Below are 14,167 nucleotides of genomic sequence, written 5' to 3'. Positions count from 1 at the left end.
CTCCATATCCACAGACTGGGAAGTTTTAATGCCAGCCAGCCCACACAGCAGACCTTCAGCACCACTGGAGAAGCGTCTAGCAACCTCAGACTTTTCCTCCCCACCACTGATTTCAGGGATCCAAAACCAGTAGCATAACAAGAGAGCGGCTGCACGAGCCATCACTCCCACAGGGTGGAATTACGGACACTTCTCCAGGGTGAAGGGAGAGCACAGAAAGTGTCCTTGAGGCATCAGAGCGCAGTCCCAGGCTGCTCCGAGCTCACCTAAGCTGACCTTGTGCGCTGCAGCTCAGCCCCAGCTGGGCCTGTCCTGGCCCGCTCCCTCCTCTGTACTGTGACTGACGCTTGTCTAGCTCTGCGGTGAGACAGTTCAGGGAACTAAAGAAGCAGAAAGCTGCCCCCACCCCGTCCCGCTCGATTAGTGTTCTCCAAGCTTTGTTTCAGCCGGCTCGCCAAATGGTCAAACGGATGCTAGTGCTGCTACAAGGCAGGGAGCGCTGAACTACAGCAACACCAATTTAAATAAGCTTATACTGACATGAAATTGTACCTTAAATACTGGGAGAATACATCCTCTGGGCAGACAAGTGAAGAAAGGTCATTTAGTTGAGAATGAAGTAGAGGAAGCCTGAAGATCCTCTGGCTGCTTGCTTAGTTCCCTACCCTTTACGTATACACATGCCTCCAAATGATTAAAACTCTGAGAACTGACGCACATATATTATCGCCACCGGCGGCCTCCAGGTCAAGCCCAGGAATAATGCTAGAGCTTATGGGACTATCAGTCACAGTGTTCCACAATCAGGAAACCAACAGTATAAATTACCTAACCCCAAGCATGTGCATATATATGTTGCACCAGATTTGCACGCCTGGCCAATACATGGGCCTGTTACACAACAGGACCATGAAGAACTTGTACTTTTTGGAATTTGCCTCAGAAATGAGGGCTAAAGATGCAGGTTTGCAGCCACAGAGGAAGGCAGTGATGGGGGAGCTCACTTCACATGCTTGTCACAGTGCCAGTTACTGACCCAAATGGACCTTCCAATTCCCTATCAAGCTACAAATCTCAATCCAGCCCACACTAAGCACTGACTAATTGATTTTTTACTCTGACAAGCCCTGCGTCACATTTGCATTGATTAACTATTCAGTTTGGAGAGTGGTTTGCAATTAAGAACGTTTAGTTTGGGGCCAGGGAAAGCATGGCCTAAAGAGCACCTCCAGAAGTCCAGCACGGTGCTAGCAAAGCCAACCAGCGAAACTCACTGTTCAAAACAGAAGACCAGGTCCAAGCTGACAGCCATTTCTAGATCATTATACTAGAATTTACCTTCACAACCTATCCAAAACAAAACACAAGATTTGTCACAACACAACGTTTCCTCTGAAGGTAATGGCCTGCCGGTACAATGTTTGGAGAAGATTTCTTTATGGACATACGCACTCAACCTGCAGCAACATCCACCTTTGTCCATTCCCCATTTTCAACTGAAGTGGCAATGTGATCCTTTCACAGAAGCTGCCTATTTCTGATGGCAAACAATTAGTATTTCAGGCAAAAATGCATTTGATGACAAACAAACAACTTAACTGAAGACTCTAGAAAAAAAGTAAACGGTCGCATGAGCGCGGCTTTTGAGTTCCATGGACTTCAGCCTGGACATAGTTCACATTCCCATCCTACACTTAGCCACTTTCAGGAATTTTCCTTTCAGTGCAAGCTGAGCTAAGAAAGTTGTTTGGATAACAGTAGTTTCCAGGTAAACTTATTCCAGACCTGAGATTGGAAGGAGCTCCCCTATATCCCCCCCTAGACACAGAACCATTAGAGCAGGCACAGACACTTGGCAGCTGATTAGGTTTCAGTTCAAGGGAGAAAGACCAAATACTCTCTTTCTCTCCGCAAGTTTTTTTTACACACAGAACTTTGCATCTTTTGCAACATTTCCTCTTCACATGGTGCCCTCATGACCAAGCTGCCAGAAGAGCACACCAGCCTTCACTCCCAGCACTACCTGCCAGGCTCCCAGCACCATATATTCACTGTTCCAGTAACTCCCGCCAACACAGCAAAGAGGTCCCAAGGTGACCACTCTCCACAACAATCTCCAGGAAGGGCAACCCACCTGCGAGTCCTTTTCCTTCTTTGTTTTGTTCTCCTTTCCTTAATGCTTCCTCGTTGTACCAGGACACAATTCTCTCAGATCAGATTAGTTTGTATTTAAGATGAGTAATGCCTGAGGTTTTGCCCAAATATACAGATGGCCTATAACCAAACCATGTATTCTTTAATTATATCATGTAAAAAGATATTGTGCCTGCATCACTCATGCAGTCATGTGGTTTTTAAGTGTTCCAGGGACTAACTCACCTGTTCTAAGAAACACCTCATAAAAGTGCATAAATTATCCCTTCTCCATTATCCCAAATTGCTCTTAGCTTGGTTTCTCCACTCCCTGCATAAGCAATCTTGAGAACACTACTTCTTCAGTGAATTCAGGAATCATCTTCTTGGTGACGTTAAAGGATAGTATTTTAAGATAACCAACATCTAAGTGACAAAGACAGCGCTACTGCATCTCTGTACAGACAAAGATTTCAAGTAATTTAAAGACGCATTTCCTGCTGGAAACCAGAATTATAACTGCTGAAACCAAGCACCATCAGAAATAATGAGACAGTCAGGTATATGCACATGTCCCTAAACGACTTCATAAAGCAGAGCTTTAATGTTCTTCAGCTCTGCTAAATGGTCTGTGGATCCACTACTTCAGGAGGCTGCAGGGACATACATGAGGGCAAAATGAGATTGGTCTGATCTATGTTACAGGCTTCAGTCAGCACAGAATATGCAAAGCCACCAAGGGTTACGAATACATGAAGATCCCTATCCAAGGAGCAGGGCCTAACCTGGATAGGCGCAGACATACTCTGACTTCTCTGCCCCCCCTCCAGCTGAGCGGACACAAGCTACCTTCCACCCAGACATCCTGCACTTGTGACAGCACAGCTTTACGCCCAAGGAAACACACTGGCACCGTCAGTAACTCCAAACCTGGCTGGGACTCACAGCACTGTGCAGTTAGTTACGTTAATTGAGTAACATGTGAGAAATTCTGACATGGTCAAACCAGTGGGGTCACCTAAAGGCATTCCTGTAGAAGCTTTCATAGGGTTTATGGGTGATGCAAAACACCACCATGCTTGTTTAATCAAATATGCATGTTCCAGCTTTGCTAAAGGCTCCATAAGCTGCTGTGTCCGGTTCCTATCCATCAGCTTTCTGGACAGAAGAGCCGCAGGATTAAAGTTACAAATCATCTGTGTTCCCACAGAGCGCTACCATCAGGCTCACAAAAACACGCTCTGTACTTCTCTGCAAAACTCACTTTTGATCCCCTCACCCAACTTTTAAGAGCAACAAATCCAAGCACAATAAAATGGGGTACTTTGGAAGTTACATATTTCACACTTGCTCTCATTTTCAGAGGAGCCCTTAATTTTTCCTTTCTGTGTTCAAATAAATCTGCAGCCAAAAAAGCTGGCTTTAGGATAAATTAGAAATATATATTTTGAACATACTATTCAGAATTAAGTGTTTGGTTTACTTGAAAAATCTGATAGATATCTTTTCCACTTGTTTGAAAGGTGCAATGGATCACAAGTTCTTCATTATACATTATTATACTTTTCCAGTCATCCCATAGCTCCAAATCCCCTATGCCAAGTTGCAATATTTTTTAGTTATGTGGTACTTAGCAGATCTGAAGAAAAGGAAAAAGAACTGACTGTGAACTTCAGAAATGCATAAAGTCAAAAGGAAGATCTAAAATATCTTCAGAAGAACGCTACATTTTAACAGTCCAAGCACTCTTCCCACACTGCTCCTTCACATGCGAGTCAGGCACGCTTAGCTGCCCCCACTTCTATTCCCACACGCACAAACTGGTGCACAAGCCTATTATATTGCACTGGATATACTCGGCTTTGTTTGTTCAGTACTCTGAAAAACATCAGGTATACAAACCGAGGTTATAATAATAATGTTCATAGATGTAATGAGTGGATAGGAAAGCTACTTACAAGATCTGTGAGAAAATAACATGCTAACACAAAATAGTAGGCAGTCAAAAAAGGCAAGAAGCCTCTCCCAACTGAACGTCAGTGCTCGCGAAGGCAAAAAAATCATGCTTTGCCATGTAAGCTCCAAGTCGGAGGCAGAGTTCCTGGCTTCCCGGTGCAAAGGTGTGGCTTTCCCTCGCAAGGTGCAGAAGCAGCAATTCTGAACAGCCTCCAAAATCCTGGGAGTATAAAACAACCTGCTATTGCAAACAACGAGATGTGTGGACAGGGCACAAAGCTTTCTGGTCTCTAATTTGGAAGGATGAATGAAATTTCTCTTAAAAATATTACAATAACTTTGTACAATAAATCTTCTCTCTTGTTAAAGCTGCTCCATTGGATGCATCTGCCTTTGCTAAAAAGTTACTGATAAAAACAGGAACTGCAGAAATACTACTTGTAATGCAACACTGTGTAGCACTGCAAACACGTATCAGTTTTTGTTCTTTAAGAAGGTTGATTATAGAGTGCTGCCTTGTAATGTGTGGAACTGCATGTTTCAGTTATTAAAGTTGGCAAACAAGTCTGGCTGTTGAAAGCCATTTCCCTGAGTAAACAATGACTCAGTGTGGACTGTATAATGTAGAAGTTATTAGTTACTCTTTGCAAGTTTTAAGAACCCAACATGCAGCACTAAACAAAGACATATTTCAGAATGGAAAATAGTTTTCCTCCTACTTCTGTGGTTCCAGTTATTCTATTTCAGTGGAATTTAATTTTTTAAAAAATTAAATAGATCACTATCTCTGTATTATACAACTGGACATGGACTTTTCTGGACACCTCAGCCATGTATGATAACCAAAGTAAAAGAGCTGAATTTTTGCTCTTTCCTGTTCTCAATTTGTTGTTAAAATTCTGAAGTAAAGATGATACTTTCTGGACACAAATATCCTAGTTAGACTAGAGAGCAGGTGGTAGTGAAAACAGAGATAAAGACAACCATGAAATATTGAGTATATGGTAATGAAGAAAAAAACAACTGTAAACTCATGAAAACCCTTTGACAAACATTGCTCTCCAGCTCTACAGCTGCTTCAGTAATCCTGCTCTTCATTAGCAAAATGGCTAAACACACTTGGCGATTGTCAGCTGGCATAAGGCACCACAGATCACTCTGCTAATGACATGCAGCTTCACCTTCTAAGACGCAAAGGCTTCCCAAAGTCTCAAAATCTCTCTGAAGGCTGTTTTCCAGTTACGAGTATGCACTATTTCAAAGAACAGGACAATGTCTCTATATTATCCTCAGAAGCAGTGAAACCTCTGGTCAGAGACAAGAATACTACAACTAAACACAGAATGTCAAATACCCACGGTGAATTTTTGCCAGAAAAGTGCCTCCAAAAAGTTACTGAAACCATAATTTTAAAGGAGCGGCCTTTTAAAGTAGCTATAGCTTCCAAGGTGCAGTTTGCATCTAAATAGCAGGCTGAATGCCATAATGACTGTGTTTTTGTCTGGATGCATCTTTTTGCCTAACAGTGATTTCGGAAAGCTCTTTCATGGAGGGAAAAAAAAAATCTGTTTGTGGCAGGGGGGAGGGCTGGGGTGAAGTGAGTGAGTGTGTGTGAGATTCATAGACCATCCACTTCCTAGCTAAAATAAGAACACATTTTGACATAACATCCACATGCTTCGCCACCAGCAATTACACTGCCCATTTGGTAACAAAACTTTCCAGTGACTGCAGGCTGCTGCATCTCTCAGCTCTCCAGGACTTCACTGTCTAGAAGGCAAATACTACAGCACTGAAAGGGCACTGCCAAGTGCTAAAACTCTGTATCCATTTATTGTCAGCTGCTGAACCAAACTATAGGAAGGATTGAGTTGGACCAAGGTCAATGTACCGGTTAAAGAGCTGCAAGTGTCCCAATGAAGAACAGCTAGCTGGTCATTCACATGTGAACAAGCTCTTTCCTAAAGAAAAAAGATGCCCACATATGCATGAGTGACACAGAAGTTCTAGATACAGGAACTTAATATAGGACAGACTATACTGAAGATATATGTTAAACAGAAAAGGTATTGACCCTACTGTTCCAGGTATCAAAGAATATCTAAATAATGCAGGGCAAGGCTCTAAAGGCTACAAAAGCTTTCTTTTCCCAGCAGAACGTGACTCAGTTGCAACGAATTACTTGAGATTTGTCCCCTCAGAACCTTCTGTCATAATAGGTTTTCTCAGCATTTCACATTTACCTATAGCGCTTGCATCCATCTGTATTAATGCTTTCTGAGAGGAGCTGGCCGTCTGCCTCCCTAACGCATCTATGAGGAATAAGCACAATAAAAGCGGCTCCCCTGGGCAGAAAAAGAAACAAGTGTTAACAGCTTCACATAAAGACAACCCATATCAACCTCATCCACTAGAAAAGATGACAGGAGGTTAGATGTATGGTTTCTATCAAAGTCAGGGACAGTAATCCTAGTCAGAGCCAACCACATCACTCACGAGTTGGTTATAAAGGGATGAGAACTGCAACACAGGAAAAACCTTAAGAGAAGACAAACACACGCTATAACTGCATGTTCACTTCATGCCAGTGTAAGCCACTGCCGCTACCAAAAGAGCAGTTCCACTTGATCCCAGGGACTTCTTCCTGTGCCATAATGCGTGTTGTGCTGGCACAGATGTTCAGGTGCTCACACAGTGAACGGAACCAGGAAACTGCTCCAGACTAAAATTAACTACTCATTTTGTTAGGTCAGTCTTAACTTAGATCAGTTCTGAAAAATTAACCACGTTTGACTGTCATCCATACAGGTAAGCCAAAGCACGTTACCATCTGGTTTCACGACAGCTGCATTTCAGCAATGCACAAATACAGCTCTACATATGGTTCTTTAGCTTGTATGAAAGGGGCTGCAATCTTACAGTTTCGTTGCTTACAAAAGGCAGCAGGACACACTACCCTCGGGAACTTCTGCTGTGCTTTGTCTGAAATTCTCTCCACCTCCTTTTCTGCAGCACCAGTAACACGTTGGATTTTCCCAAATATTAATTTGTCCTACAGATGGTGTTAGGCATTTGGGAGCACGCTGTGAACAGTACTCACCCATTCATCTTTCAAACCTGGGGGCAAAGTGCTCTAGCCCATTCCTCCTCCACACTTTGCATACTCAAATTATTCAAAACTGCCAGGTGAGAGCACATGGGTGAGGGAAGGGCCACTGGACTGAAAACACGCAGGAGCTATAGCTTATATTTTGCTCTGTGACAGCAGCCAGCTACCGCAGTTTTCCTCTCCTGTCTTTTGGCACAGGCTGCCCATTTCGAGAGAGGAAGAGGAATTTGTACAGTTCCTAGAAAACGTACAGTTGCCAGCACAAAAAGGCAATAGCACAATACAAATAATAAGTAATTCTTGATGTTTGATTACCACTAGAGTAAGACTAAAATTATTTCACCTTTGCATAAAGGCCTCCATATAGTTTGAGCTTATTCTTGGAAAGAAACACTGTATTTGATCTGTTACTAGCTTCCTAGGCCCTCAGTTTTTGCATGTCCATCCTCCCCTGCGCTTAGATCACATTAAAAAAAAAAAAAAAGGGAGAGTCTTCTACCCCGCTTGAACAATTTTGTTAGGATCTACCTCATTTCTCGCATATATGTTACTAATTCTTCAAAAAAACCATCCTAAATCACAAGAGTCTGAAGCCATGAAAGTTTCTTCACTATTCGTTATGCAAAATGCAACTAAGAACAGAAATTGCACACTCTGGAGTCCTGAGTCACACAGGATCTCTCACCCCCTTAGTGTATTATGACTCAGATATTAGAGAAAAAAAACCCTGCCCTTTACATCATGATAAAGCAGGATAAGACACCTGTAGGCTAGCACTCCATCGGCCATGGAGCAGAAGACAAGATTTGTATTTACACAGGCCCCCACAAAAACACATGATTGTAACCCAGCGTCAAAACTGAAAATCCTCAAATGTTGGAGCAGTAGTTGCCACACCAGGGCCTACAGTAAAAACTAAGAACTCATCAGTTCTGTGTGCCTTAGGCAGTTTCTAAAACAGTTTTCAAAAGGTGTTGACAGCTGGTAATTACCTACTGCTCGAAAAGGAGATGAAAGAAAAACGCTTCCCTTCCAAGCCACGCTAAGATGTGGTTCTGCTTTCACGGCTTGTCCCACCAACCAAGCAAATTTTCTCATTTGTCACTTGCTGAAACTAGACAGCTGTCACCTACAGGAAGCTCTGGAGAAGCCTTCCGACTCCGGCAACAGCCTCACGAAGACTGAACACCACAGTGCTCTCTGTGTTGTATCGCAGAATTATTTTCCTTCTGTAGTTCCCCCCAAAATACAAAGAAGCTAAAACTGGGTTAAGACTTGGAAGATCCAAGTTGCTAGAATAAGCCATCCATTCGGCACAGTCGGATTGAGTCGGATTCCTTCCCTAAACCACTGCCGCTTGCCGCAGTTAATCCCAGGTACGTTAGGAAGGGGGAAGACTGGCACAGACGCTAGCACAAGGCACGGGGACCCCTGGGTGCACACCCACCCTGTGGGCTAAGCTGGACAAGTTACGGTGTCAGGCAACGGAGCCACCTATAAAAGACGACTAGTAACAGCGGCCTTCTGAGGAAAGTGCTTTCAAGGCACCTGTACAACCGGCAGCAAAGCAAGAGGAGGGAATTCCTCCGGCCGGGGCGCTTCCCATGGCGGGGCGCATCGCCAGCAGCGCGCACCGGCACCGCACGCTTGCACCGCGCCGGGCGCGCACGGAAAACGGGCGTTTACACGGCCGGGGCAGGACACGCGCCCCCCCCCAACCCCCCGGCCACGTTTCAGCCGGAGCAGCCGGCGCTCGCCCCGCCGCCGGCCACGCCCGGGCCGGGCCGCTGCCAGCCTCGGCGGGCGGCCCCGCGGCCCCAGCTCGCCGCCTCGGGGACAGGAGCCGGGAGGAGCTCCCGGAGGGCATTTTGCAGCGTTACGGAAAACGGCTCTGAAAGGGCCGCTTGTTTCTGTCGTGGAAATTTAGGAGTTTCCGGGAACGCCGCTGGCTCCGGGGCCGGCGGCGGTGCCGCTGCCCGAGCTCCCCGGGCTCCGTCCGGCGCCGCTCGCGGCTCCCCGCCGCAGCCCCCCGCGGCCATGCGGCCGAGCCGGCGCCGCCGGGCGCGCACGGGGCGGCGGATCGCGGCCCCCGTCCCGTCCCGTCCCGTCCCGTCCCGCCCCCTCCGCGGCGGCGGCGCCCCCCGCCGCCCCGCTCACCTGCGCGCTCCGCGCCCCCGCTCCGCGCCGCCGCCCGCGGCCCTGCGGCGGCTCCGCCAGCGCCTCGGCGCCGACCGCCCGCGGGAGCCCGCGCCGCGCCGCTAGTGAGCATGTCCGAGCGCCGGGCATGCGGAGTGCGGGCGCCCAGGCCGCGGCCCTGCCTCCGCCCTCACCTGCCGTCAGCGCCGCGGGGGGGGCGCCGCTCCCCGCCCGGCCCCGCACCTGCCCCGCCGCCCCCGGCTGCGGCTCCCCCCGGCGCGGCAGGCAGCGGCCCGCTCGCGCAGGTTACGCGGTTCAGGACAGCGGCATCCCGCTGATCAGCTCAGCCACCGCCTCGGTTCCCCTTCGTCACTTAAAATGACGGAGGCACCTGCCTCCTCCAGCCGCACAGCGGATAAAACACAGAGATGATGATAACTTCACCGTCCCCTCCCCGCTGATGTTCGCTTGTGGGACCCCCAAGAGGGCATCTTTCTGAAAAGGCCCTTTGGCCTTATCCGAAGGTTCAGCTCTGGCATGATTCCCCAAAGCCAGAGGGAACTCTACCAGCCCTCAGCTCTGCGCAGCAGTAAGCATCCTGGTTCCTCTCCTAGGCACGTTAAATATTGGTGGCAGTCTCGCCAAGATCCACGGGAAATTCTGCTCATCATTTGAGCCTAACAGACTGAACCCTACGGAGTTGAAACAGTAAAACTGCATTTCCAATTTCTGCAACAGTTCACAGGATTTTCAGCTATAAGCATCTGTTTGTAGTAAAGCACAGTACATCACGAACTACTCTCCAGGCATTCCCGCAGCACCCACAGCTCTTGACAAATACCCCGTGCTATTCTCAAAGTAGCAAATTACAGTTTGACATGCTGTTAATGAGTATTTAAAACTTTTAAGCAGAGAGCTTTTCTCTCCGATGTCTCCCCCAGGAGCCTGGCACATGCTGTTCAGAGTAAGGTCTGAAAGTTCCCTGTGGGAAAGACAACTCAGTCCAGCCAGTGTCCAATGCTGTCACTACAAGTCAGGCAATAACATTCCCCGACCACTTACTGGAAACGAAAGAATAGCAGAGTTGCTACTATCGCATGTTCTGACAAGAATCGTCTTGGATTTTTTGGAAATAAAGTGGCTCTACCTAACAATTGTGTAACCCACATAGTAAATGTCTTAGCTAATTTTCAGATCGAGTTTCAGATTACTTACTAGAAAGACAATGCTAGGAAACTGGAGCAGTATGCACAGATGCGTACTTTAGTACATGATGGCTCTGCCCAGAGCAATTCTGTTACCAGAAGGAGGTATATTAAGCACTTTTCAAGTACCTATGACAAAGAGATATAGACATAAATACGCAGTTGCATTTAGGTATAAAATGATTGCTTAAGCAGCTTTAAAACCTACCGCATCTTTTTCAGCTGTGTATTAAGTACTAGTTTATACATATTGGATGAGCAATTATGGAATGGGATGAGCTGTCAGTTTTCTTTAATGTGAGCTATTCACCTCTCAGCGTAATAAGCTGCATTATTAGCCATAATCGACAATCACATTTTCATATCCAGAAAATGAAGCCTTGACAACAAGAGGAAAAACACCACCTGTGACTTTTAAATGTAAGAGGGATTTAAAGATGTTTTTAAACTGTTCATTCTCTTTAGACCCTTTTAATTAAAAGTATGCAAATCCCATCAGAAAATATTCTAAAGCAAAACACACAGAACCACCATTCATTCCAAGTCTTGAAAATTGAAATTATTCTTAGAAAAGCACTATGTCTTTCTGAACTACTTAACTCTGCCATGTCAAACTGGAAATGAACAGTTCACCCAGATTTTCCATTTATATGCCTACATACAAAATCCTGACCCTAAGTCAGCAAAACAGTGACAGTATAGGCAGTTCATCAAGACGGCAATAATGTTCCTTTGATACGTTCTTCTATCTCAAAACTTTTGATACAAGAACGTAACATCTAAAGCATGAATCCAACGACAACACAGACAATCACTGTTAAAGAGGATCAAGGTACTCTTTTTCCAGAGCTGCCTCCCTGCCTTTTTACTTTGAAGGGTCTTCCAAAATTCTGATACAGCCAGTACTACTGGGCCATGACACCAACTGCTGATCACAGCGACTGCAGTACAATGAAGTAATCTACAGGAAATACGCTTTAATCATTTTCTAAGCTCCCAATCACTTGATATTAAAATTCATTGCTACTAATTTCACTATAGTGAAAAAATTGTTTAAAACATGACTACAATCACATCACTGACTAGTCTTACAGAAGCCTCCCCCCTCAAATTTCTTGACTCAGAACAACGGTTACTAAGTTGGTTATTGTATAAATAAGACTACAGCAAGAGAGAAAAAGAGAACAATAAACAGGCTTACGGTCTTGCGCTCTCCATTGTGACCGACCACACGGATGATTTCTCCCGTAGGAATAAGTTCAATCTGCAATTCCATCTTTACAAGACTTAGGTTAGTAAATCTCTGTTCTTTACAGATAGTTCCAATTTCAAAGCACGGCAGCAGAATTCCCAGAATAGTCTGGAAGAACCCTCTGACTACGTGCAGTCCTTGGTTCAGAGCCCTGTTGTGAGAGGAAGAGATGAACCCCTGTATTTATACTAAGTGCAAGTGTGAGCTGGACCAACAATTAAGTTCAAGAACTAGTTTCCACTAGTTACAATGTGTCAAGACAGTTCCAAGAAACCTAAATTTATGCTTGTGTTTATTGCTGCAAACTTCTGTTGATGTTCCATTCTAGTCCCAGCGGACTCAGAAAAGTCAAGCCGCTGCGGATGCCGTTTCATAGGTATTAGCACGAAAGAACCATATGGTAGACTACAAATCTACCCAGAAATTTTATGTAGGAAAGGTTCTTCATCTTGAACTCCAATATACTGGGTTTAAAGAGGCAGAGCAATAAAAAAAAATACCAGTTGCTCATATGGTAACTATAGGAAGTTCTTCAAATTACTGTAGAGATAAAACGCTCGAGTAGCTAACCAGTTAAGAAAAAGGAAAGTAACTTGCACTCTACAAGATTCCCTACCACGAACATGACAAAAAAAGGTAGCAAATGCTGGTTTAAGTGCAACTGAGGAGCTTTACTATATTCAAGTCATCCATTAACGCAGCATCTAGACCTATCAGCCTTCCCGCCCAACAGGCGCAGATACCCTGCAAACAAATGAAAAAAAAAGTAGTCTGAATATCAGGTATTTCAAGATTTGCTGTTAGGGACAATTCTTTCAATCTACTCTGAACAGTTAAGTTTTCAGCTCGTCACTACACACCACTTCCAGATAATGCTTGTCAAAAAAACCACCAGGATGTTAATCTTAACCCTATTTGGCCATTAAATGTCACCTTTAAGAGCAGATACAGAGAATAGCATTCTGTTCCGTAACAGAAATGTCCTGTTACTCTTCTGTGTTTCGTATCTGAAGTTATCCTCACACTGCCCTTAGGTGTTATATACAAGATTGGTCCAGCCCAGTAATAATTTCTCTAGCCATTTGCTTTCAAATATATGGTTCCATTGAAAAAGCTATTTTGTCATACTGAAAAAAAACAAAAAAACCCCAAAACAGTACTGTCACTTCTCCAAACAAAATCGTCCTATTGTCAGTAATACAGAGCAACAACTAGCCTATCATATCTATCCTTCCTATCGAGAAAAATTACAGATATTAATATTCTAGAATGTGAGTGCCATTTAACTGGAATAACTTCTGTGAAGCAGATACTGGAATTATGCACAAGAGATATCTCAAAATGGGTTACAAGTGAATGAGAACAAGAAAGAAGAGAATTAAGAAAGTAGAAATAGGCCAAAAAAATACAAAAAGGAAAACAAAACAGAAGAGAGAGGAGAGAAACACAGGGTATCTCTGCAAAGACCAAGCATTATACTTGAAAGGCAAAACTATAGTTAAAGCACTTATTTGTTAAACAATGCTGAAACATTCCCTGAGCAGGGCTGACATCTTGTCTGTACTTGACAACTTTCAGATTCAATCAAAGTGTGGTTAATAGGTAAAAATGTTTACTACATTTTTCTTACGGTTTTAGTAAATTCTTATTTTTTGAATTCTTCCTGCATCTGTCAGTTTACATTCCCAGATCTCAAACTTCTGCCTTCATTGTTTTCCTCAGTGATTCTTCCAACCTGTGCACTAAATACCCCCTAAAACAGGTTTTCTTGCTACTTTCTAGACTGCATATATGAGATGCTCTTTTTATTAACCACAAAGACCCTGTGACAGAAAGACAACAGTTCTACTACAATACAGGGAGGTGGGATGGAGACATACACAGATGTATATGATTTTTCCTAAGTTGAAGCTACTGAACAGGCAAGTTCAGCATAGTTCCCCTGAGTAGCTCAATTTCCAGAGTATCTGTTCACAACCTGTCCTGCACAGATTCACCAGGTGGAATGTGCCTTTACCATGGATGAACAAAGCAGCCGCACAGTCCTACTTACTCTGCAGGACTGTACACTACATAACTCTAACGTTTGAGCTTGTCTCTGAAGAAACAGAGTTAAAGAATACGAGGATGAAATAAAGAAAGCTATATACATAGACAACCGGCCTCAGAAACTTCCATCTTTCCACAAAATATTTTTTCTATTCTCTTTCAAGACTGGTATAAGGCAAAAAAAAAAAAAGATAGATACAAGAAAACAAGAATGTTACACGTTTAAAGCATGAGTTATCAAGTTGTTAACAATATTGGTATTTACATAGCAGTGAGTACAAAGAACCCTCAGTGATCACATTCCAATAGTGAATTTACTATATCCAA

General features: G+C 44.3%; 1 protein-coding gene across 2 annotated transcripts in view; it reads right to left on the bottom strand.

Moving 5' to 3' along the window:
* MYO1C (myosin IC) overlaps positions 1-11,830 on the bottom strand; it is a 59,222-nt gene extending 47,392 nt beyond the window's left edge. The window contains exon 1 of one of the 2 annotated variants that reach the window (XM_026105617.2): positions 11,741-11,830. In XM_026105617.2, the coding sequence (XP_025961402.1) occupies positions 11,741-11,815 (75 nt within the window). In that variant the 5' untranslated portion in view covers positions 11,816-11,830. Of the gene's footprint in view, positions 1-9,355; positions 9,521-11,740 lie in introns of those variants that run through there. The other variant, XM_064523319.1, reaches the window with a different exon arrangement.
* Positions 11,831-14,167: the final 2,337 nt, after the last annotated feature.

Source organism: Dromaius novaehollandiae, chromosome 19 (assembly GCF_036370855.1).
Source record: "Dromaius novaehollandiae isolate bDroNov1 chromosome 19, bDroNov1.hap1, whole genome shotgun sequence".
NCBI classification, from domain to species: Eukaryota; Metazoa; Chordata; class Aves; order Casuariiformes; family Dromaiidae; genus Dromaius; species Dromaius novaehollandiae.
This window is presented reverse-complemented; position numbering and strand designations above follow the sequence as displayed.